The 23791-nt window shown below is 55.0% G+C and overlaps 1 protein-coding gene across 2 annotated transcripts in view; it reads left to right on the forward strand.

Annotated features, from left to right (window-relative positions):
- The first annotated feature begins 3676 nt into the window (after positions 1 to 3676).
- The window catches only part of TNS1 (tensin 1), a 219091-nt gene continuing 198976 nt past the window's right edge, over positions 3677 to 23791 (forward strand). For both annotated transcript variants that reach the window (XM_028151044.2, XM_054723191.1), the window contains exon 1: positions 3677 to 4006. In XM_028151044.2, coding sequence (XP_028006845.2) covers positions 3839 to 4006 — 168 coding nt within the window. In that variant the 5' untranslated portion in view covers positions 3677 to 3838. The remainder of the gene's footprint in view (positions 4007 to 23791) is intronic.

Genomic DNA, 23791 nt, shown 5'->3' on the forward strand with positions numbered 1-23791 from the left:
CTTCAGTGTTCCCATTCATTCATTCCATCAATACTTACTGAGCACTCACTATGTGCCAGACCTGTTCTAAGTCCAGGGGAGACGGCAATGAACAAACTGACCTCATGGGCTTATATCTTGGAAGGGGAGACAGAAAATGAACAAACTGAAAAAGTAAAGATATATACTGTTAGTACCGACTGCTAAGGAGAAAAAATAAAGCAGAAAAAGGGAATAGGAATTGGGTGGTATGTGCACGCATGTGTGTATGTGATGGTATGTATGTGTTGTGTGTGTGATATGTATGTGTTAAAAATTTAGATGAGGTGGTTAGAGAAAGCCTTACTGAGTAGATACTATTCAAGTTGAAATCAGAAGGAAATAAAAAAGTGTACCATCTAAATTTGTGGGGGAATAGCATTCCAGGCAGGTGAAATAGTACGTGCAAAGGCCCTGTGGTGGGTGCATTCCTGGTGTGCTTTAGAAGATCCAGGAGGCCAGTGTGACTAGAGGGCAGCAGATGGAGGGCAGACTGGCAGGAGACTCACACATATCCATACCACATATACACAAACTTCATACACTCACACCCACACCCGCCCCCATACCACACACACACACACACACACACACACACACACACACACAATCAGGTAAGTAGGAAGGGTGTACTTGTAATGTGGGGGATGGGCAGGTCATGAATCACTTCATGGGGTTAGAGTGAGAATTGCATAAGGTGGGCATGTAAAGGCTTAGCCTGGCACATAGTACGTGCTCAGTAAAAGCTAGTGATAGTGATGACTGGGGCTCTAACCAGCAGCAAGAAGGGCCAGCTCTAGGACATCTGTGCCTCTGAAACTGTAGTCCTCAGCAGGGTGGTTGCCCCCAGCCCCTCCCTGCCCCAGCCCTGCCTCCCCACCCCTCCCAGGCTACATGAGTGAGGTTAGATGTTAGGAAGGTCTTGCTGACTGAGGGGCACAAGGTGGTGCATGGCAGCAAGGAAGGGTGGCTCTTCACTCGGGATCTGGGAAAGCCCTCATGGTTATCTGAGCCTGGAGAGAGAGGAAGGGAGGGGACCCGAGGGGAGGACAGGGGAGGAAAGGGCAGGGCCCCACCTGCAGCAGCCGCTCCAGGCAGCCACAGAGTCCATGCAGCTCAGCGCTGGCGTCTGTCACCCGATGCCCACCCCTGTAGCCCTGGAGGATGGCAGAGACAGCAGCTGCGAGGAGGATGGTGGAAATCAGACATCAGGGAGTGAGGTCTCTGAGGCTCCCAAGACCCCTCATTTCTCCCTCAGTTCAGACCCAGAAAATCTCTCACCTTTCAGGTCCCTGGTGACCTTGAGGGCAGCCCCCTCTTCTGCCATGAATATCTGAAGTGATATGATTCCTATGGCTCTGGAAGTTCACCCCGGAAGGAGCCTCTGGGTTCGGCTGTTCGATCCTCTCCTTACACGAAGGAAGAATCAGCCTAGAGAAGGAAAGGGGTGGCTCTAGGGTCACAGTGAGTTAACTGGTAGAATAGAACCCCAGCTCTTTCTTGTAGGCCAGTGTGGGAAGGTGATGGCGTGGCCCCCGCTTATAGAGCAGTTCCTGGTGCCTGACAGCTTTGTCTCACTCAGTCCCCACAATAATCCTAGCAGGTTATCAACTCCATTTTAGTCAAGGTGAAAAGGGGGCTCAGAGTGGTTAAGTCTTTTACCCAAGGCCACAAAGCTCTAAGCTGTGAAACTAGAATTTGAACTCAGGTCTGTGCCCCCGGGGCCTGTGCTCCCAGCCCTGACTTGATGTGAGTGAGCCTGTTCGTGTTCATGCCATGTGGATGCTGGGCTGAGGGACCGTCACCCCTCTTCCCATAGGGAGCCTTGCCGGAGAGTCATCATCCTTGAGACACATTCTCATCCTTTCCTGATCCCCAGCTGAGTGGAAAATATGCATTCTTTGGGGAGAGGGAGGCAGAAGTAAGGCGAGGCCTGAGAGCTGGGACTGGGGTGTGGGGAGTAGGACACCTGGTTTTAATCCTGCTGCTCTCTCCCAGTTAAATCTCAGCTTGCTCCCCTTCCCCCAGTGGGTCCTGGAGCTCAGGGAGGAATATTGTGGCCCCTGAGGGCCAGTGGGCTTATTCTGAGAGCCTGGAGTAAAGACTGCGCATGGGGTAGGAAAGACTGGGCATTGGGGTCTTGCCTCCCAAGCTGTGGTTGGTTGCTGGAATTTGGGGGTGGGTGAAAGTGAAGAAGCAGTGGGGCACAGTGGAGAAGGCAGGATGGGGAAAAGGAGAGTAAGGAGGGAGGGTGGGTGGGGGATGGCATTCAGGGAACACTGAGCTGGGAGTCAAGGGACATGGGTCTCCATCGTGGCCCTGGAATTCACTGTGACCTTGGGCACATCCCTCACCTTTCTTGGGCCTCAGTTTCCCCATATGTAGACCAAGGGTTCAAATTTAGGGTCTCTGAAGTCCCTTCCAGACCAGACTGATTATAAATCTATGAACACCTATATGCATCTTGTCCTGTCCCTCATACCCATCAAGATTCCTCAGCTTCTCCCTCCTGGCATCATTTCCCTCCTCCAGCCTCCCCCAGACCCCGGAATCTATCTGTACTCACCTGGGAAGGCCTGGCTGGTGGAGGCATGGAGAGCGGGTGCTGCAGCCTGAGCCTGCCACTTGTGGCTATAGTCCTTGCACTGCTCTCAGAGTTTGCCGCTTGGGCGGGTGACTCAGGCCCAGGCCAGCACTCTGGAGGGGAAACCCTGCTCCGAGGGGGAGGAGCAGAAGACCACGGGGAGAAGTGGCAGAGGCAAGGTCAAGGGCAGCAGGGCAGAATGGCTGAGATGGGGATGATTAGCTGGCCAAACACGGACTCATGCAGGGGTGGGGAGCGGCAACTGCTGCTGTTCAAGTTTCCTTCCCTTCTCCTCACGGCCACTTGCTTTGTCTTTCTTCCTTATTACCACCAGGTGGCGCAAAGAGGCTGGGATGCTGCCGTCTCTGATATGCTGCCAGTTTTTTACGGCCACTTGGAGTGTGATGCAGGTGGGGAGGGGGAAGGCAAGGACCCCATCACCAGTCTCTCTCCTCCTCCCTACTTAAGTCTCCCGAGGGGGTCCCCATCCTTCCAGTCCTGGTACTCAGCCCTAAAAGGAGGGAAGTGACCTCTGGGTGAGGTGCTGTCTCCAGGAATGGGCCAGGTGCGCTGCCTAGGTGGGCTGTGGCCCTTCCACCCTGGGTGTGCTCTGCCTCCTTGAGCTCAGGTCTTCCCACCGCCTGGTCCTCGCTTTTCTAGGCTGGGGTGACCCAAGGGCTAGTGCTGGGGCCAGAGATCAGGGGAGCAGGCACCTCTTCCACTGTTCACAAAGCCCAGGAAGCTCACGTGAGCCCTGGCGCGCGCCTGGCCCAGCTCTCCTGCGCCACTCCGGGCCTGTCTCTCCCCCTCCTGGACCTGGTCGCCGGGTGCAGAGGCTCTGTCCCCCGTTCCTGTCCCCCGCGTCCCTGTCTCCCCCTCATCATCTCTCCTTATCTGCTTCCTGCCTCTTCCGTCGCTCCGTCGGTATCTTTCTCGCCTTCCAGTACTCAGCCGGCCCGCGCCCCAGCCCCCGGGACCCTGCCACCGCCCCTCCCCGCGTCCCCGCCCTCGGGTCTCCCTCTGTCACTGGTTGCTCCCGGCGCCCGTGTCACCGCCCCTCGTCCGCCCCGACTCCCCCGCTTCCAGGCGGTGCCGCCGAGAAGGCTCCGGGAGGGGACGGGCTGGGGGCGTCGCCGCCCCCCTCCCACGTCGGAGGCGGCCTGGGCTGGGGGGGCGGGCCAGCTCCCGGGGCGCCCGCGTCCCTTCCCGGCACAGGCCCGCGGGGCGCCCGGCCGGATGGGCTGCACCGTGAGCTTGGTGTGCTGCGAGGCGCTGGAGCCCGGGCCCCCCTGCGGCCCCCAACCTCCGGGGAGCCCCCCGGGGAGCTCCCCCGGCCCGGCGCTGGGCCGGTGCTGGGAGCCCGGGGGTTTGGTTCGCGCCGAGAGCAGGCGGCTCCTGCCTCAGGTAGGCACTGCGGCGACGGGTGGGAGGAGTGGGTGGTGGGCAGAGCCCAGCTCACCTGAGACAGGTAAGGAGCCAAGCCAGGAAAGAGCCCATCAGCTGTTGGGAGGTGGGCAGTAAGGGCAGGCTGCCCCAGGGGGATGGGTTGGATTAGGACCAGGTGAAGGCACAGAGCTAGGTGAGGTCTCACCTGGATTGCTAGTGCCCTTGGGAGGAGGGTGATGTAGCACCTGACCCTTAAAAGGGCAAATAGTTCAGGTGGGGTTTAGGAGCCCTCCAAGGCGGGCAGGGCTGGGAGGGCTGGGGAAAGGCACTGAAAGTGTTCATTTCACCTGAGCTGGTCCTGGGTATCCCTCCTGGGAGCTGTGGCTGTTGTCCCTGACGGGGGCTGTTTAGCCAGGAGGGAGGGGCCTTCTGAGGCAGGGAGAACCCCACCAGAGCAAGTCTGCCCTGAGGATGGTGGGGGCAGCTGGACCCTCTCTCCTGCAGTCTCTGTCTGGGTAAGTTTTGGAGCCTTGCAAGTGGGGGACTGACCCCCCGGGTGGTGACAGGCTGGTGTTTGTTCTGGATGGGGCATCTGTCTGGGAAGCACCAAGTCTGGTACAGGTGTGGGCACTAGGTTTCTCCCAGAAGGAGGAGAGGGAGATATTTGGGGTCACTGGGGACTGTATAGCTCGCTCTAGGCTCCCGGCATAATCCTAGCCTACCTCCCTGTTCGGGGCTGTGAGAGCTGCAGCCTTCTAAGATTTGTTCGTTGTGTGGGGTTTGGATTATGGTGCTGCCTTATATCTCTCCACTTGGGTACACAGCGCGTGAGGGACTCAAAATGTACCTGTGGCTACATCCGAGCTCCCTTCTCCCCCTTCATTGGGGCAGCCAGTGAAGCCAGGTGTGTGTGTGTGCGTGTGCGTGTGTGTGTGTGTGTGTATACTTGTGTATGTGCGTGTGCTTGCACACACATGTCTCAAAGTGATCCCTCTGCCCCACTTGCCTGGATGCCCCTCAGGGCACAAATTATGGCATATTCATGGTTGTACTCCGCAGTGCCAGGCATAAGGCTGTACTTATAAACAGAACTCTCTGTCCTTCCTAAGCGTTGGCCGGGTCATCACCACGGTGACAGACCACGGTGAGGGACACGCCTGGGGTGTAGCTGTTGCCTGAGCCCTTGCAGTGGCTGGTGGCCTGAGCCTAGCTTGGGGTCCAGGGGCAGGATGAGGCCTGGGGGTGCCGGCTGGGGGGCGTTGGCTGCTCCTCCCAGACTGCTGCTTCTCAGTCCTGGCAAAGGGGCAGAGGGTCCAGCCAGGGAAGGTGGCGTGGCAGAATCCCTGGACTTTCGGGCCCCTCCAGAGGTCATCCAGGCTCCTCTTCTTCCTTAGAGCCTTGAGTTTTCAGGGGAAGTGATTTCACAGCCCCTCTTATCTGTCTCTATCTTAGACCCTTCTTTTTAAAAAAAAAAATATTTTTATTGATTTCAGAGAGGACAGGAGAGGGAGAGAGAGAGGGAAAGATCAATGATGAGGGAGAATCATTGATCGGCTGCCTCCTACACGCCCCACACCGGGGATCGAGCCCACACTGGGACATGTGCCCTTGACTGGAATCAAACCCGGGACCCTTTAGTCAGCAGGCTGATGCTCTATCCACTGAGCCAAACCATCTAGGGCCCCAGATCTTCTTGACTTTACTTTCTCTGTTGGTGGGTCTCCTTGATTCCCTGTCTCCCTACCTCTTCCACTCCCATGCAGCCAGGTGTTGGGGAGTTGCCAGGTGGGCTGAGGGACAGGCTGTCTGCTGAGATGGAGGAAGGAGCAGGGCACTGGAGGTGGGTGATCAAGGAGAGGGGAGAAGGAGGGGGAGGGGAGTGTGTGTGGGTGTGGGACAGCCATAGGGACAAGGATGGGGACGAGTGTCTGTCTGCATTCAGATGAGCTGGTTTCTGAGCTGCCTCTTGAGAGAGCCTGGCTCTCACCCATGACTCACTCCCTTCTTTATCTGCAGGACTACACTCTCCATCCAGCCCCAGCCTGTGCCCACTGCCCCCTGGCTCTGGCTCCAGAGGTGGGGGCTGTTGCTGGCTGCTCTCTTCCATGCCAGCCCCCTTCACCTCCCATTCATATTACAGCTCTCAGGACACTTCAGTGACCTAGGAAAGAGTAGCCAGGCGACCACCTCCCTGGAGGAGGTGTTTTACCAAGTTCTTGTGGACTGTGGAGGATAAACATCTCTTGGGCTCTCAGCCCCCCTGGGAGTCAGGGCTTAGAAGCTACTCAGGCATCTGGGCTCCCAGCCAGGGCACTCCCACTGCCATCCTGCCATCAACATGCCACCATTCCTGCCACAGACCATTCCCCTCCTCCTAACCCCCATCCCCATTCCCCAGGCCAAGCTCCTCTCCTGGGGTCACAGGCATGCTCAAATCACCTGTTCCTACCCCCAGCCTTTCCTGTCTTCTCTCCACTCTGGGCAGCCCCTCCCTGCCAGGCCCTACGGCCCTCTTCTCCTGCATGCTGTCCCCAGTCTTCCCCCTAAGCAGACTGTCCTCTGCACAGACCACACTGCCCTTTCTCTGATTTCAGGCCCCATTGCCCACACTACTCCTGCTTGTCCTGAATCTGTGACTTGCTCCTCCTCTTTGCTCCCAAGCCCCTGAGCCCCTGCTCTGGATTATCGGAGCCTGGAGGTATGGTTCTGCCTCCCTCCGGTAGCCTCCTCCGGGTCCTATGATTGCCATACACACTGAGCCCTCCTCTGGCAACATATGCCAGCCTGCCAGCCTCAGGAGAAGGGAAGGTGGGGCTTGGCATTCCTCCTAAGCATTCCCGCCAAACCTTCTCTGACCTGGGCGCCAAGGGGCCTGGAGGGCATCTCCAGGTGCCAGCCTCGCCTCCTCACTCTCTGCCGTGTCCCAATACAAGTGGATGCTTGTCGGATGGTGGTGGGAGCAGAGAGAAGGAGACTCTAGGCTGCTTCTACCTTTTCTCCCTTAAAGCCAGTTCCTGGGGTCAGTTCATCTGGCCTCTTGTCCAGTAGCCCAGAGACCGGCTGAGTTAGGAGATCCCCAGGAGGCAGGTGCTGCAGCCTACCCTGCCTGCTTGTTGCGGGGTCCTACACTCCTGATGGAAGCGCTGGGTCTAATCTAACGCCCTCTGCTATGGTTGCATTCCTTCCCCTCTCTAGTTCTATAAATCATAGAATCCCCAGCACTGAAAAAGGATCGTGGTGAATCCTGCGAGGTCACAGATCTATTTGAGAATCTGATGAAAGCTATGGCTGCTCTTGCTCAGGAAATGCTCATGGACATGTCCACACATACACAGCCACTGTACACACACACACACACACACACACACACACACACACACACACAATGTCATACATCCCCTCAAGCCTACCCATGGTCCTGATCCCTCCAACCCCTGCATGTCACAGTTGAGCACATTGAGGTCCAGAGGAGGGAAATGACTGGCCTGAGGCGACACAATAAGTGACAGACCAGGACCACAACCCTGGTGTCCTGACCCTGTACATGTGGGAGTTCCGTTCCCAGTGGCAACTTTTCCCTTCTCCAAATGCTACCTAATAAGACTGGACCTGGCCATTCATTTATTCAAACAGCATTTATGTTTTGAGGTTTTGGGTATTTATTACCTTAGTTTTGAATAGAATTTATTTCATTGTAAGTTTATGTATTTTAAACATGTTAATTTTATTGAGAGATAATTGACATGAAACATTGTATAAGTTTAAAGTGTAAGGCATGTTGATTTGACACAGTTATATATTGCAATATGATTACCACAGTAGTATTAGCTAATAATTTTATCATGCCACATTATTCTTTCTTTTTTGTGGTGGGAACAAGTAAGATCTAGTCTCTGAGTCAACAGGCATTTTTTGAGCGGCTGCTCTAAGCCAGGCACTGAGCTAGGAGCTGGGGATAGAGCAGGAGAGCAGACAGCCCAGTGCTTGCCTTCAGAGGGGGTGTTAATCCAGTGGGAGAGAGAGAACAAACTGTCAACAAGTGATTGCACAAAGACAGAGATTACTGGAAACAGTCTTGGGGGGGGGGGGGGGGGGGAGTAAAGGATGTTATAGGAGAAACCAATGGATCGGAATTAGATTGGGAGCTGGAGGAAGTGGCATTTCAGCCAGGAGCCCACGTGCAAGTAGCAGTGAGGACAAGCGTCTAGTAGTGGGAACAGCACACTTGGAGGTCCTGAGATGGAGAAGAGTTGGGAGTTCTTATGGCATTTTACAAAGGCTCCCTCTGCCAGCTCCAGGTTCCTCCTAAGCCCTGACATCCATGTGGTATGTGTATGGATGGGAAGGGGTGAGAGGCAAAGCGGGGCGACCTGGGGGAGGTGGTCACAGTCATATGGTGAGTGATACTGGCAGTTAGCGAGGTGGTGGGCCATCAGGAGGGCTCGGTGGGGGGTGAGGCCAAGACTGATTTAGGGGGAGAAAGGACAGGACTTGGAGGTGGGGTGGGAGGGAGAGGTAAAAAGGATTCCCCTCATCTTACAAAGATGGTAGCTGACAAGGCTTCATCAGGCATCCCTTCACTTGAGTTCACTGAAGTGTTTCATAACACAGGAAGTACATAAACTTCACGTACCCAATGTACCCAGCACTCAGTCAAGAGATAGAGCATTGCCCACACCCAGAAGTCTCCTTCCTGTCCTCTTACAGTCCCTAATTTCCCTCTGACTTCTACCAGCAAAGATTTGCCTGTTATATAGAACTTTCTATAAGTGGAGCACATTGTACGTGTTATTTTGTGCCTGATTTCCTTTGCTCAACACTATGGTTGTGAATGCCGTCCATATTCTTGTGTGTGGTGGTAGATCATCCCTTCTTATTGCTGGATAGTGGTCCATCATGTAAAGATATGCAGCTCACTTGCCAGTTCTGCCACTGACAGACATTTGGGTTCTTTCTAGTCTGAGGCTTTTGCGGTAGCACTGCTATGAACATCTTCGTGCATGCCTCTGGTGGCCCTGACTTCTCATTTCTGTTGAGTAGATTCACCCGAAGCATCTCCAGAATCAAAGGCATCATTCTCTCCAGGGAGTACCCCAGGCGTCTTGGGATGAGAGACATCCTGGAGAAGGAAAGGGAGACGATCTCTAACACCCTAATATGTCCTTTTGTAGTGACTTTCCTCATCTTGCTTGACTTCTAATGTGGAACTCAAGTGTAGGAGGTGAAGGAGGAAGAAGCTCTAGAGGCCGAGTTGGCATGGGGGTGGGTGGAGTCAGCTGACCACCTCTCTCAGCCATACCCACTCTCTGGGGGTAGGACTGGGTCCTTGGTGGATTGGATGGTGTGAGGCTGGGGGTAGGGCCATGCCCTCTAGTCTTTCTTTTCTAAAAGGCAGGAAGCCAGCCACTGCCTCCTTGTTTGATGTATGAACTTGTCAAGGGCCCCTGGCACCAGGGCCAAGTGTGGTGCCAAAGGCAGGCAAGCTAAGGCAGCCCCTGGAGGGGCAGCAGCCTGTGAGTGGGAAGCAGAGGCTGCCATCTGCTGAGAAGCTGAGTGTTGGGGAGCAGAGGGGACCCAGGTGATGCTGAGGTTCCAGGTCCCCTTGCAGACTGATCCCTAAGTTGACTCCCTTCCCCTCAGGCACCCCAGCCCTGGTGTTTCTGGCCAGCTCCTCCGTCTCCCAGTCTGAGTAGTTCTAGAGTTTATAACAGGAAGCTGGGTCTACAGCCCACCCTAGGGAGAGGGGATGGAGAGGTCACAACTTTAGACTTCCTTTCTGGCCAAGGAGAAGAGAGTGTTAGGATGCCTCTGGTGCTATCTGTTCACAAGTCTGTCTTCCCAGTAAGACTTTGAGCCAGTGTTTTCAGGACTGAGCCAAATGTTAGTGAACTTTGTATCCCAGGAACTTAGTTAGCAATGGACATGCAGCATCTAGATGCTCAGTCAGGGTTGCCCAATGGATGAATGGATGGATGGTGAGAGTGGGCCAGGTAGAGACCTCTGAGCAAAAGAGAGATCACAGGTGGAGGCCAGGCAAAAGATGAGGATCATCTGTTGGCCTTGGACCTCCACCTGGGCCCGAGCTCCTTCTGGGCATCCAGTGGGGAGGCAGGGATGTAGGGATGGGCTACAGAGAGACCCCTGGGTCAAGCTCATGGTTGGAGGCCAAATAGGAATGCCTGCAGGGTTGGAGGAGGTCAACTGACAGAAGACCTTTTTCAAGGTTTGAAGAGAGTGGGAAGGGAGATAAGACATGGTGATCAGCCGGGGCCGGCAGTGCGTGGCAGTCACAAGGAGGCCCATGGGGTGTCTTCTGGCCTCAGCGCAAGCTTTTACCTCTATTCAGCTCTTCTTGGTATTTTCTTGGCACCTCCTTTCCGGAAATTTATGGGTGTCCCGACCAAACCAGAGTTCACCACACTCCTGCCACAGCTGAAACCACAGTTGTCAAGAATGGCCAGGTGGACCCTTAGACCCAATCCTCAGAGCCTTCTGGCAACCAGAACCCAGATGTCCTGTGGGCCCTGGTGTGTGTGATATGTTGGTTCTGCACCCAGTAGAAGCTTCTCAATTCTCATTTGTCTGCTTACCTCTCAGCCTATCTATCTTTCTACCCACCTGTTCATCCATCCACCATCTTCTTTTACCCATCCACCCTTCATCCTCGTATCTATCACCTTTCCTCTCACCTACCTATCCTCTCCATGTACCATTTGGTTTGTCCAGTAAGCCCTCACCTTCTGTGTGACACCCAAACACACCAACCTGAGACAGTGCGCCGGAAGGCCTGCGCACGCTGTCATCTGGTTCTAGAGCAGGGAGTGGACTGTTCTGCCTGGAGCAATCTGGGAAGCCCTCCTGGAGGAGCTGACATTTTGAACTGGGTCCTTCAAGGTGAGTAGGAGTTCACTGACACTGAGGGGAGGCAAGGCCATTTTAGTCAGGCCCAGAGGATCGAAAGTGTGTGGTGCTCTAAGGGAGATGTATAAGGTGGGAGGGCAGAGGCCTGGTCAGAAGCTGGGAATGAGAAAGGCCTTGAATGCCAAGTTAAAGAATTTGGACTTTAGACTTATGTGGTCCGTAGAGAGCCCCTGGGAGGGTCAACCAATGGCGGGGAGGAGGGAGTCTGCATTTTAAACTATCCCTGACACAGGGTGGAAGGTGGATGATGGGAGGAGTGGAGTGACTTGAGCCTGCTAATAGGTCTTTCTTACGTGGCCAGACCAGATGGGTGTGTGTGTGTGTGTGTGTGTGTGTGTGTGTGTGTGTGTGTGTAGGGGTGCCCCTGGGATGCTGGTTCCCCTTCCATGTCCCTGACTTTACGTCCACTAACCCCTTTGTCCCCTAAACAGCATCCCCAAGAACTGGGGTCTGGCAGGCCAGGAGTTAAGCTGAGAGCTCACCTGGAGGAGGTGCAGCTGGCTCTCTGCCATGTTCCTTTGGCTCAGTTTCACCTGCTGCCCAGCCCAGACGTCACTTCCATGGAGGTTGGGCAGGGGACAGGCCTGGCTTTGTTGGGACCCTGAGACCAGGCTAGGTCTGCTGCCCTGCCCTGGTAGGGTTGGAGGATGGGGAATGGAGGGGGCGGGTAGGGATCAAGATTCCTGGGCCCTGGTGCTGCGAGAAGCCTGGCTGCAGAGCTCCTTGGCTGGCACCTCTGGCACACCCTAGTCACATGCCTGAGGGGGGCGAGTTGGGGGTGGTTGGCCAAGGATGGCAAGAAGTGGGTGGGGTCAGAAAGTGCTTTAGGGCCACATTGCCCTTCTCCTTCTGCTTCCTTTGGTCCAATAGCTCAGCCTGTCCAGGGGAAAAGAAGCGCTCAAGCTTGTAGGATCAGGATCCTTGGGGGGCCAGAACTGACTCTCCTCAGTGTCTCATTTCCTTCTCTGCCTCTCTTTAAATCTCTCTCACACTCTATCTCTGTTTCTTTCTGGGAGTCTGTGATGCTTACTCCTCGGGAGTTTCAAGTCCCTTTCCCACTCTCATTCTTCCCTCCCAAAAGCAGGAGGCAAGGGATGATGGCATCTCTCTTGTAGAGGAGGCAGTGTGGAGTAGTAGTTATACTAGTAGCCTTTGGGGTTAAACTAAGTTCAATTCAGGCTTTGCCACTTCAGGGCTGTGCATTGCTGAGCATATTACATAACCTCTCTGTTCTTTGATATCCTTCGCTTCCCTTAAAAGCACTCAAAGCAGTGTGGGGCACATTAGTAGTTTTTAATAAGGGGTAGGTGTTGTTGCCGTTGTGGTGGTTATTGAGTGATTGTATTAATCTGCATCCTCTGAGAAACAGGATGGGATTAAATGTGTAGAGATTTTATTAGGGAAAATGCCCGAGTGGAAGGAAGGAGCCAGGAAAGGCTGGGAGACCCTTCAGCCGACGATGTAAGACTTACCCTAAGTGAAGGAGAGATGGAGGGAATGAGTATTAGACAGAAGTGTCCTAGACATCCATGTACTCCAAGGAGAGTTCAGCAAAGGGAATCTATGAGCCAAAAACTGGCCGAGAAGTCCGGTGTCTCTCAGGACTGGGCTGCCTTAGAATCACCCGTGCACTTCACCGAGCGGGGAGCAGCCCCGGGAGGCATGGCCCCCGCAAGCAGAGCAATGACTTTGAAAGTGCACAGCTGGGGCCTTTGTCAGTCCTGCTCCCTTCAGCAGGGGTCTGTGAGGTGCATGCTTGCGTTGGGATATGGAAGAGAACAGGGCCTTCTATCTTGGGGGCCGGAGGGGGGTTGAAGGTGCAGGGGGGATGATCCAAGTATCTGGAAAGAGGCCGCAACTTGGGCCCCAGGCTATTGTGCTCCCTTCCAGGCCTGGGCCTGCTTGGCCTGGCTGCCAGGTCTCTTCCCTTAGGGCCTGGCTTTAGCCTGGGCCACGGCTGTTGAGTTCATATCCTTTGCCCTAGTCCTAATGGATGGATGGAGTGGTTGTATTTGGGGCAGAGGGCTGACTCCACCTGGCCTCTGACACTACTCTCTGTCCCTGTCCCCCCTTCTTTCCTTCCTGCTGGGGGTGCTTCAGCATTGTGGGGCAAATGGAGGCAAAGGCGCACTGGGCCAGTGAGAGTCCAGTGTAGGGTATTCAGAGGACTGCATTGTGCTGCTCTCCACGCCCCCCTGGACAGAGCCATCCACCTCAAAGTGCACTGCGGGTAGGGGGGAGGGGGAGATGGGCATCCTGACACTATCCCTGACAGTGACCTTGGAGTTTTCTGGGGCTGGCCAGAGTGTGGCACAGGGGGTGAGAGCAGATGCCAAGCTGCGACACCATTAGGGAAATGAAGTTGGAGCAGGAGCAAGTGTTTCTGGACACTGAGCTGAGGCCAACTGTGGGAGGTCAGACCAGGCCCAGCCTGGCCAGGGTCCCCCCGCCACTGCCGCCACCAGCTTCTGGCTACTGCAGGGCAGGCAGACTGCATTGAGATGTGTGAGCCACCCAGACGGCCTCTTGAACCCCAGCCACTCAATATGCTAAGCAGGGCTAATTTATTCCCTTGTTTCTTAATGGAACTGCAGCGAAGCAGCAGGGGGTGAGTGTGTTAGAGGTAGCACTGGAGGGGGAGAGGTTCTCTGTGGGTCTCCCACATTCTGCTGCTGGACTCCTGGGCTGCCTGTATGACTCGACATGGCCCCTCCCAGGGCTTCAGCTCAGAGAGGAAGCCATGCAGTGGAGGGAGCAGTGACTTGGGGACAGGCAGCTGGACGAGTCCTTGCTTACTGTTTCCTGGCTGGGTGCCCTGGGCAAAGTAGTATCTCTGAGCCTCAGTTTCCTCATCTGTGAAATGGAGAGAATAGAGCCCACCTCCCAGGCTGTTGGGAAGAGCCAGCTTCACGGTGTCTACCAGGCTCTGGGACACAGTGGGCAGGCGGCTCAGTTTGAGCTGTCTCTGTTCGCATTGGCACCTCCTTTCCCTCTTTTGCCATCATCTGCAGTTTGGAGTCCTGAATCCTGAGGTCACCTGGAGATGGGGGAGGAGGGAGGAGGCCATTCTGAGAGCTCTGCTCTGGGGTTCAGGGACTGGGGGTGAGGATGGCGACAGAGGAGCTTAGAGCACCATAGCAACAGAATAAGAGCGGACTTGTGGTGGAAAAGCATGGACCCAGGGGTTGGGCTCATCTGGTCACAAATCTGGGCTCTGGCACTGACTAGCTTTGTGGGCCTCAGGTTCCTCATCTGGAAATGGGAATGAGAGCACCTACCTTGCAAGGTTAGTGAGGGGATTCAGTTGGCTAACATGTGTAAAGTTCCTAGCGCATAGTAGGCCCCCAATAAACACCAGTGTCCTTCCCCTGGAAGGGGCCTTTGAGGTCGTTTGGTTAACACCTTCACTTGCTGGCTTGGCCAAGGCTTCACCTCTGAGCGCCTCTCAGAAAGCAGGGGTAGGAATGAGGGAGAGCCCTGACTTGGCAGGCAGGCCAGAGGTCACTTAGCAATGGTGATAACAAACTCCCTAAAAGAGCTTCACTCTCTGCTCACAACAGCCCTGATGTGAACTGATAGGATGTGAGCAGGCACTGTCACCCTATTTCACAGATGGGAAGGTCGAGGCCCAGGGAGGTGACTTGTCCACAGTCTCACCACTTGGTGCAGAGTGGAACGTGAGCCAGGTCTTAGGATTCCTTGACCACTTGACCTTCCTCCTGCATCTTGCCTGCCCTCCTTCCACTGAGCAGGACAGTGTCCCCACTCCCAGCAGTACCACTAAAGGAGGGGCTTCTCTTGTTATCAGGGGTCCCTTTGGAGCAAGAAGGCATTGCCTTGCTTGACTAGTCAGTCCTCCGGAGACCACCCTCCCCCACCCTGGCCTGACCTTCAGCCCTGAAGGCACCCACCCATCTTCTAGCGAGACCCGAGACCCGAGGCTGTGTGGGGAGTGGGGATGGGGTAGGGTTAGGCCTGTTGCCTCCTTGTTCAGGCTGGGCACAGAAGCCCAGCTACCTCTCTCTAAATTACCTCCAGCAGGTTGGCACCCTGACTGCCTACTCCAGGAAGCCAGTCTGGCTCTGCCTTTCTCCCTGCCCCCTGAGCACGAGTCCCATCCCCCACTGGCCTCTGTGGCTGTGAGAACAGCCCCCATCTTGCTTCCCAGACCACACTGACTGGGCATTCCAGCTCTGGGGTCTCCCCTCTCCCCCCTCCTTCCCCCATTTATCTCCTCCTCTGGGAGCCAGAAGCCCTTTGTGAAGGTCTTTGTGTGGAGTTGAGCTCCCAAGGCCAGGCAGGGGGACAAAGGGACACTCCTCGCCCTTCCCCATTGTCCCATCTCTTCCCAGGAGGCCGAGGGTGTGTGTGTGTGTGTGTGTGTGTGTGTGTGTGTGTGTGTGTGTGTGCGCGCGTGCGTGCATATGTGTGCATGCTTGCATGCGTTCAGGTCCCAGCTTGGCATATTTTCTATGTAACTTGGGGGCAGGGAGGAATCTTGAAGGGACTCAGGGAGGCAGAGCAGTCTTGGGGCCCCCAACCAAGGCTGAGAGGCCCTGAGGGAGAAAGGAGACCGGGTGCCTTTGAGGAGGGGAAATAGGGCCTGGGAGTGCATATGGGAGAAGGGCAAGTCATGGACCTCTGGCCCCAAAGTGGGTGCTGTCACCCCTCACCACCTCCACTTCTCTATTCTCTCCCTCCTTCCATCTCCCTGTCTGTTTCTCCCTCTCCTCTCCCTCCTTTGACCCTTCCCTGTTTTCCCACTTGGCTTTCTTCATGCCCATTCCTTGTCCTCATCCTGGCATCTGCCTTCCTTGGCATTGCCCCTTTCACTGAGGAGAGACTAGAGAGGCACCCCTCCCTGCTCCAGAGAGGCCCTGTCACCCACTGCCAACCCAGTAATTGAGCCTTTTCTTGACTTCTGCTCTCAACTCAGCCCTCCTGGGCCCTGACTGAGTGCCCTGGGCCCCACTGTTCTTGCCCCTCCCTCTGTGTGGGGCCCCTCATCCCAGAGGCGCTATTTCCTAAGCCTCAGGCATGCTCCCCTTTACTTCGGCCAGCTTGATGACCCCACAGTCTAGAATAACACCGAGTGGCTGGCTGCCCACTGGGCCTGGCTAAAAATAGACTTGTGTTTGGTGTGCTTTCAGAATAGTCTGGGGCAGAGGCAGGGTCCAGCCCTCAGGGCCCTCATGGTCTGTATGGGGGACATATTCTGCAGGGGCCCTGGGGCCTCCCACCACCCCACTGCAGCCAGAGGCTTGGTTGGAGGGTCTGGGAGGGACTCTCTGATGCTGGTGGCTGACACAGGGGCAGAGAGAGGTGTGTTGAGTGCCGGGATCAACCCAGGATTCCTAGCTGGTAAGAGTAGATAGTCTGGACTGGAACCCAAGTCCACTCTCGGACTGGAGGCACCGATACTCCAGACTGAGATGGCTTGGTTGCATGCAGGTTAAGACAGAAGTTCTCTTCCCCCGCTCTGCAATTCCTTGGCGTTAGACCCTGAGCAATGACTCAACCTCTTCTAGCATCAGCTTTCCTACTTGTAAGGGGCTTTCTGTCTCTTGGGGCTACTGCGAGTCAGTGGCTGGCAGGGCCCCAGGGCCCCATCCATAAGCTCACCAAGCTGGCAGTCTTCGCCCATTTTCCACCCAAACCCCTGGACCCTCTGTCTCTTCCTGGCCCCTTGGATCTCTCCCTGTGTCTGGGTCTCCATTTCCTCTCTGGTCTCTGTATTGCTCCCGTCGTGGACTCTGGAGCCCTAAGGGGAGGGGAGAAATGCCTGGCCTCTGCCAGGGAGTGCAGAGGGCGAAGGGGCAGATGTGGGCTGGGTGCCTCGCGTGGGCCTCAGGCTGGGCTCAGTGTTTAAAATTCCCAAGAGCTTCTTTGTGTGTGTTCTCTGAATATTTTCTCTTTAATCGCCTCCTGTTCTGGTCTCATGAGTGCACTTTCTTCTCTGAGCTCTCTGAGAATATTAATACTTGTTTATCTTAAAGTTTTTCTCTCCCTCCATCCCACCTGCTGTCTCCAGGTCGCTCTTCTCGGCTATTGCTTCTCTGCTAGGCTTTCCTAGATGCCTGGGAGCCCCGGTGTTGGCTTAAATTTCAAGTGGACAGGAAAGAGCGGATTGTTTGCCCTGAGGGTGGAAATGGACCTGGGAGGCCTGGCTTTAGGGCTGTCGCTCTGGGGAAACTGCTGTCAGTTGCTTTGAGTCTCTCCTCGTTCGTTCGTGCTTGTCAGATCCCAGGGAAACTTCCACCCTCCTGCCTGGGGGCAGGCACTGACTGGCTGCCTCAAGCTCAGCAAACACTCACTCACCCCCTCTTTTCTATCAATACTCATTCCCTCAACTGCGCCCAATGGCCCGCATCAGGGCCCGTGGTTTACCCTCTCTGGAAAATAAACCTTTGCCTCCTGCTGGGCATCGGGACAGGATTTGGAAACATAATCACTTCTTTATTGCTCTACCAGCTTTCCAGATTTAGGTTCACATTCCCCCGTGAACATTCCCCCGGTATCTGAGCCTTTGGAAGGGTCTGTGTTGAAGAATCTGGCCCCTTCTTGGCTTTTCCTGCAGCCAGTTCAGCTTTCTCGGGCTCACGGTTCCCATTCAGACATCTGCTCTCCAGCTCCCAGAATTTTGACACTGTTGTCAGGGGTGATAATCAAAATATTTAACAAGAGCTCCGAGGGACTGAGCTGGGAGGCTGGAGAATTGCACCTTTCAGGTCCAGGGGAGGTTCTAAAGTGTTGGGAGGGTGGGTGCGAAGTAGCTACTGACCCACTGGACCAGCAGTATTTGAGCAATGGTTGTGCTGTGCCAAACATCACTCCTAACTTCAACAATAAAATATATTTTTAAAAAATATATTTTATTGATTTGTTTTTACAGAGAGGAAGGGAGAAGGATAGAGAGTTAGAAACATCGACGAGAGAGAAACATTGATCAGCTGCCTCCTACAACTGCCCCCCCTCCCCCCGCAACAGGGGATGTGCCCGCAACCAAGGTACATGCCCTTGACCGGAATCGAACCTGGGACCCTTCCCTCCGTAGGCCAACGCTCTATCCACGGAGCCAAACCAGCTAGGGCCAACAACAAAATCTTTACTGTCGTTTTAGAGGGTTTCAAGAGGGAGCAAAAGTCAATGTTTGTGTTCAATTGGCTCGCATTACCCGCAGTATCCACTTCACTTCTTAGGGCTGAGGCCTCTCTCATCTGCAGAAGAACAAGATGGGCAGCAGGAAGGCTGTGCCTGGTGAGGAGGGCGGAGGATGCAGCCTTTTCTGGTGCCCTCATGCAGGGGCTGCTCCACGCTCTTGATCCTAGAGCAACTGTTTTAGCTATGGCCTTGGGGCCATTGATGGGTTGGTGAGGCGTGAAGCAGGCTTGGAAACAGCGGGAGGTCAGACATTAGGATGCACTTCCCAGCCAGCCAGGGCTGTGAGGCCAGAGAATAGAATGATCTGGGAGGCTGGGCGGTCTCCCTTCCAGAAAAACTTTAAGGCCTGGTGGGACCCTGGGCAGAGGATGCCTGACCTGCCCTCGTGATTATTGATGAATTGATTTCCCTTTTCCACCTCCCTTCCTCTTTCATTAACAGAAAGCTGCTCTCCATGGGAAGCAGGTTCCCCTTCTTTGAGGCTAAGGGACAACCCCTTGCAGAAGAGGAAGTTAGGGGTGTGAGAGGCAGAGATATGAGGAGCTCTGGGGACCTAGAAGGAGACCCAAAGGTGGGGAGAGGCCCCATAAGGCAACCCTCCCTGGGGCCCAAGGCTGCAGGGAGAGAAGGGCGTCCTCCAGGAAGATGGGGGGCTTGAGGAGGAGGACTGGGGGTGGTTCATACCTCCAGGACAGCTCCCATCCTGACATCTTTTTACGGTATAGTAAAGTCAAGCACGGCATAGACAAGAATTTCCTGTCAACCCTCATTTGCATATTCTTTTGCATCTGGTTTGCATGTCATTTGGGGTCCAAAATGGTCAGAAACTTCCTTTAGCACCAGCTTTCCTCTTTCTGAGGGGGCTCAACTCTACCCCCTTTCATTCTTTCTTGCCCTGGTCCTAGCCCTGGGCTGTGTCCTCCCAGACACTCGACTTGTCCTTCGGGGCATGTATGTTATGTGTGCATGTGTATGTTGTATACAATTCCTCTTTTCCAGGCCCATTTTTGTTTCCTTCCTTGGACCCCTTAAACAAAATGTGCCACCCTTCTAACCAATTCCCAGTCCTTTCTTACAAACTTTCTGGAACAATAATGGTGTTCCATTAGCCTTTTTTTTTTTTTTTTTAAAGAGGGCTCACAGCTCCCCCCATCTCCACCCCATCCTCTGCCTGTGTACCCTTTGCTCTAGTCCCCCCCTCCCCAGCCCCCCTACCCCTCCAGACCTCCCCAGACCCCCCCACCCCGAGACAGGAAGCTTAAGGAAGGGGACAGGCTGATGCTGGACAGAATCAGGTCTGGGTGAGGAAGAGGAGGGATTCCTGAGGGTAAGGAGTAGGTGTCTGGATGGGAAGTGGTTCCTGACCCCTGGGATATAAGAGGACCACAGATGGTGGGAATAGGTTTTGGTTTCTATAAGAGAAACCATACAGAGGGTGCTGAGTTAAGTGAGGCTGGAGATTTGGGGACCAGGGGAGCAGGCCAGCCTATTTTCCTGCTAGAGTGAGCAGGGACTTCTAATACTGAGGTTTTTATGTTGAGTCATGGAAAGTTTAAAACTCAAACCTCTACTGGGGTTCAGAGGAGAATGGAGGAATAGTAGGGAGGAAACAGGGGCTTCTCTGGCAGTGTGGTGCCTCACTTGAAGTTCTGCCTGATGTCTAACTTGAAGATCTGCTGCTTCAGGCATGACTCATTTCCTCATGTTTGTCTTCAGTGTGGGTGGGAGCGCAGTAACTCACTGATATGCTTCCTCTTCTGTCTTCTCTGCTGGAGAAGCACCTTCAAGTCCTCTCTTCTTACGTTCCTGCCTCTTATGGGCTCCTGTGCCCCCCTCCCCCCCTCCTCTGGCCTGTCTCCATCTCCAATGCTATTTTGGCTCCATCCTGCTGGACTCCTGGCTCCTCTTCCTGGTGTCCATTCCCCGGATGTTGGGATGAACTGTGTGTTCCAGACAGGGTGCTCTTGCTGAGGGTTTTGGCGGGCAGCGTCTGTCTAGTGGGGGTGGGGCGGGCAGTGTGCAACCACCAGACCCAGGAAAGCTTGGGGGTCAGGCGAATTTGCTTTCCAAGTCACCCCAGGGTGCCCCTCCTGGCCCGAGGTTCGGAGATATTTGCCCAGCAGCTCCTGAGGGTGCCTTGAAGAGTCAGGTCTGGTGCCGGGCATTTTTACATTTAATTTAATCTGCACAACTACCCCACAAGGTTGGGATCCTTGTCTTTATTTTACAGAAGAGGAAACAGGCTCGGAATGGGGAAATAATTTCTTCAAGGTCACACAGTTGGAAAGGGTCAGGGCCAGGATTCGGACCCTGGTCTCTGCTGGCTTTGTTCCTGGCTTCTTCTCTGTGGGAGGGCACACAGGAGGTGACATGTCATGCATTTTATCCTGGTGTGCTCTCAACTGCACTGGGAGGGAAGAAAGGCAAATACAGAACCAATTCCCCAGATGGCACTGGGGCTCCCAGAGGGCTGGGAGCCTAGTCAGAGGTGTTGCCTCCGGTCCCTGGATCCAACTCCTCACCCCTCATGGCTTCGTGATGGGGCTGGGCTGCCCAAGGGGGCTGCATCAGGAAAAGTTCTATCCCTGGTCTGCCTTGGGCCGGGCCTGCCTTGCTCTGCCCTGAAGCTACCGGACAGTGAGAATAGAAAGTGCCAGAAGCCAGGCTCAGGTGTGTCTGGGACCCTTTGATGTGGGGGAACAAGAAGCCACAGTGTACCATTTAGGTCAAGGGCATGAGTGGAGGTCTGCAGGCCCCAGGAGAGGCCCCCGCCTTGAGGGGCTGTGGGAATATTACCCATGTCTGACATAGGGTCTGACCAGGGCACACTGAGGTGCCAGCTCTCCTGGCTTCTGGGAGTGGTGAGAGGTTCACTTCCCAGGGGATTTGAGGTCTCCCAGGAGCTTGTTCTAGGCTTGGCCCCTGGACCAGCCCTGGCCTCCTGGTTGGAATGAAGTTCCCTGAGAGCCTGGGTGCAGATCGGGCTCCTGCCCTCAGGGCTGCCATTGGGCCCCGGAGGGAGTCCCTGGGAGCCCCAGCCCCCTGCCTGCTTCTGAAGCCTGGGATGCAGCCACGTCACCTTGTTTCCTGCCTCGGTTTCCCTGGCTGGCTGGTGGCACCCGATGCTTTCTCTCTGTCACTCATTTTCCTCTCCCCCCCTCACCTCTGCTGGCCTTCATTGCCTTTCTCTGAGTGATGGGCAGAGCCCTCCTCATCCCCCGGCTCCTTACCCCGCCCCCACCCCCCATCACCCACTGCCTTTCTGTTTTGTTCCCCTTCTCTCCTCTCACTCCTGCTTTCTCTCACTTCCCAGTCTCTGGAGGGTCCTGGGATGAGTGGGGAACTGAAGAGTCCCTGGTCCCATTTCTTGAACTCGCACCCATTTTCCTAGGATGACTTGGCTGGAGAGGGGTGAGGGGTGCCAGTGAGTGTGATGGGGGGAAGTTGTCTGGTAGAGAATGGGGGGTTGGTGCACGTCTGCTTGTTTGTGTGTATCTGCCTCCACTCGCCTCTGTCTTCTGCTGTCTCTAGCTGTCTGACAGTCCCTGTCACTATCTTTGCCTTTCTGTGCCTTAGTTCCTAGGACTTGAGGGGGCGGTGGGGCGGTTAATACAGCTCTCTTTCTGAGCTGCCCACACCCAGCCGCCTTCCCTGCCCTCCCTATCCAGTTCAGGGGAAGACCAGTCAGTGGGCTGGTTTCCCAGGGAGGGGAGGGGCTGTGTGGAAATGGGTAGGGGCCGGGGATTGTGATTGTATTAGCTAGTTCTGATGCAATTGGGCTTCCCAGACTTGGCCCTCCTCTGTCCCCTACCCTGCCTGCTCCTTTCTCCCTCTCCTCCCGCACTCTCCATTCATCTCACTCCCTCTCCCAGCTCCATCAGAATCAATTAGACAGTCCCTGCTTTAATCTCATTGCAGGAGCCTGGGCTCAGACCCAGCGGCCCAGCTCCTAGGTCTGCAGTCTCCATGCTGGGCCCTGCAGTGAACACCCCAGAGGCAGGGGATGACCAGGATGACATCAGGAGCCTTGTTCTTATTTCTCCACCCCCAGATGCTCTGCCTGCCCTGGGAGGGAGTCCAGGCTAGGGCTCTCCAATGGATCAATAACCACCATCATTCCAGGTCTTTCCCCACCCCTCCCCCACCCACCGTTTATCCATCAGCTGCTGGGTGGTGATGGAAGTCATTTGGAAAGGGGCCCAGAGGACCCAGGATTTTCAGCTTGCAGATTAGAGAGGGGTGGGGGTGGGGATGGGATGAGGGTTTGGATAATGAGCTGCCAGTGTCTGAAGGCATTTATTGTACAGAAGAGAGTGACCAAGGTCTCCTTCCCAGGCAAGGCAGGCTAAGAAGAAATGGTCTGGAATTTGAGAGGGGGACTAGAGGTTCGGTATCAGGAGGAACTTCCTGCCTGTCAGGGGTCAGAGACCTGGGTTAGTGGCGGTGAAGGGGAGAAAGAGAACTTACAGAATCACCTCCTTGGGAGACACATTCCTTGTCCTTCCTCTCCCCTCCTCTTCTTCTCTTCCTCCTCTCCTCCTCCCTCTATAAGGTTGTGGAGCGGGAAAGCAATGAACCAGGAATGGGGGCTTTGGTCCAGTTCTGGCACTGCTACTTTCTAGCTATGTGACCTCTTTCTAGCCAGTCACTTTGCCTCAGCATCCTCATGTGTCATTCATGTGTGTGTTGTGGTGGGGAGCAGGGGAAGGTGCTGGGTCTCTTTCAAGTTTAAGTGGGATCAGTACTGGATATTGAGGAACTATTACAGAACATGGAGATGGGGTCCCTCGTCAGGGGTGGGTCGAGTAGGGATGTATAAAAATTTCAGGGACCTTGAAAATGACATTCCCTACTGGCCTCTAATCCAGGGCTGTAGAGGGATCCAAAGGATTTGGAAGTAGGGTTGGCCTCCCCCCCTCCCTTCATTCATTCATTCATCCATTCATTCATTCATGCACTCAACCAGCCAATCTACCAAGTAACTCATGCAACTGTGAACAACTGACAAGGTCCTCTGGGAACTGGCATTCTGGTAGGAGAGGAGGTGAGCGAATCTATCAAGAAGAGATAGTGAAGTGCTATGAAGAAATGCACCTGCTATTGTTACACAGTCTGGGACCGGAAGACAAGGAAGGACTTCGGTGGGGTGGTCAGAGGATGTGGGAACTAGGAGGACATTGGCACATATCTGAGATGGGAGCCTAGCTCTGCAGGGACCCTTTTCTGTTGCAAGGAGAGAAAACTAGGGGGCAGTATGACATGTGAGTTCTGGACTTTGTATATGGTTGGGCAGTTTAACCCTGAGTGAACTGATGAATTTCATCCCTCATGGATGTGGGAGGTGAGACCCAAGTGAGAGCCCTCTGGAGGCCACAGGTGGAATCACTGTGGCTAGAGGTGGTGAAACTCTAACTGGAGTTGTGAGAAAGTGCCTGGAGAGCAGGCAGGCCTCCGGAGCTGGCCCCATCTGATGGGGGAGAAAGGCTTGGAGTCCCCGGGGAGCGGCCTCTGTACATCTCTCTCTGGGTGTGAAAACGAGACCGGAGCCTCCGATCAGATGCCCAAGCCATTCTCCCCTAACAGGAGCTGCCTTTGTCCCCCCTCAGACAAAACCAGCCGGGGGCACAGTGGCCCTGGGGGCCAGGACAGAGGAAGCTCTGTGCCTGCCCTGAGCCAGGTGGGCCCTCCTCCCGTGGCCTGTCCCCAGGGGGCTTGTGGCTC

The sequence above is a fragment of the Eptesicus fuscus genome, chromosome 11 (genome assembly GCF_027574615.1).
Source record: "Eptesicus fuscus isolate TK198812 chromosome 11, DD_ASM_mEF_20220401, whole genome shotgun sequence".
NCBI classification, from domain to species: Eukaryota; Metazoa; Chordata; class Mammalia; order Chiroptera; family Vespertilionidae; genus Eptesicus; species Eptesicus fuscus.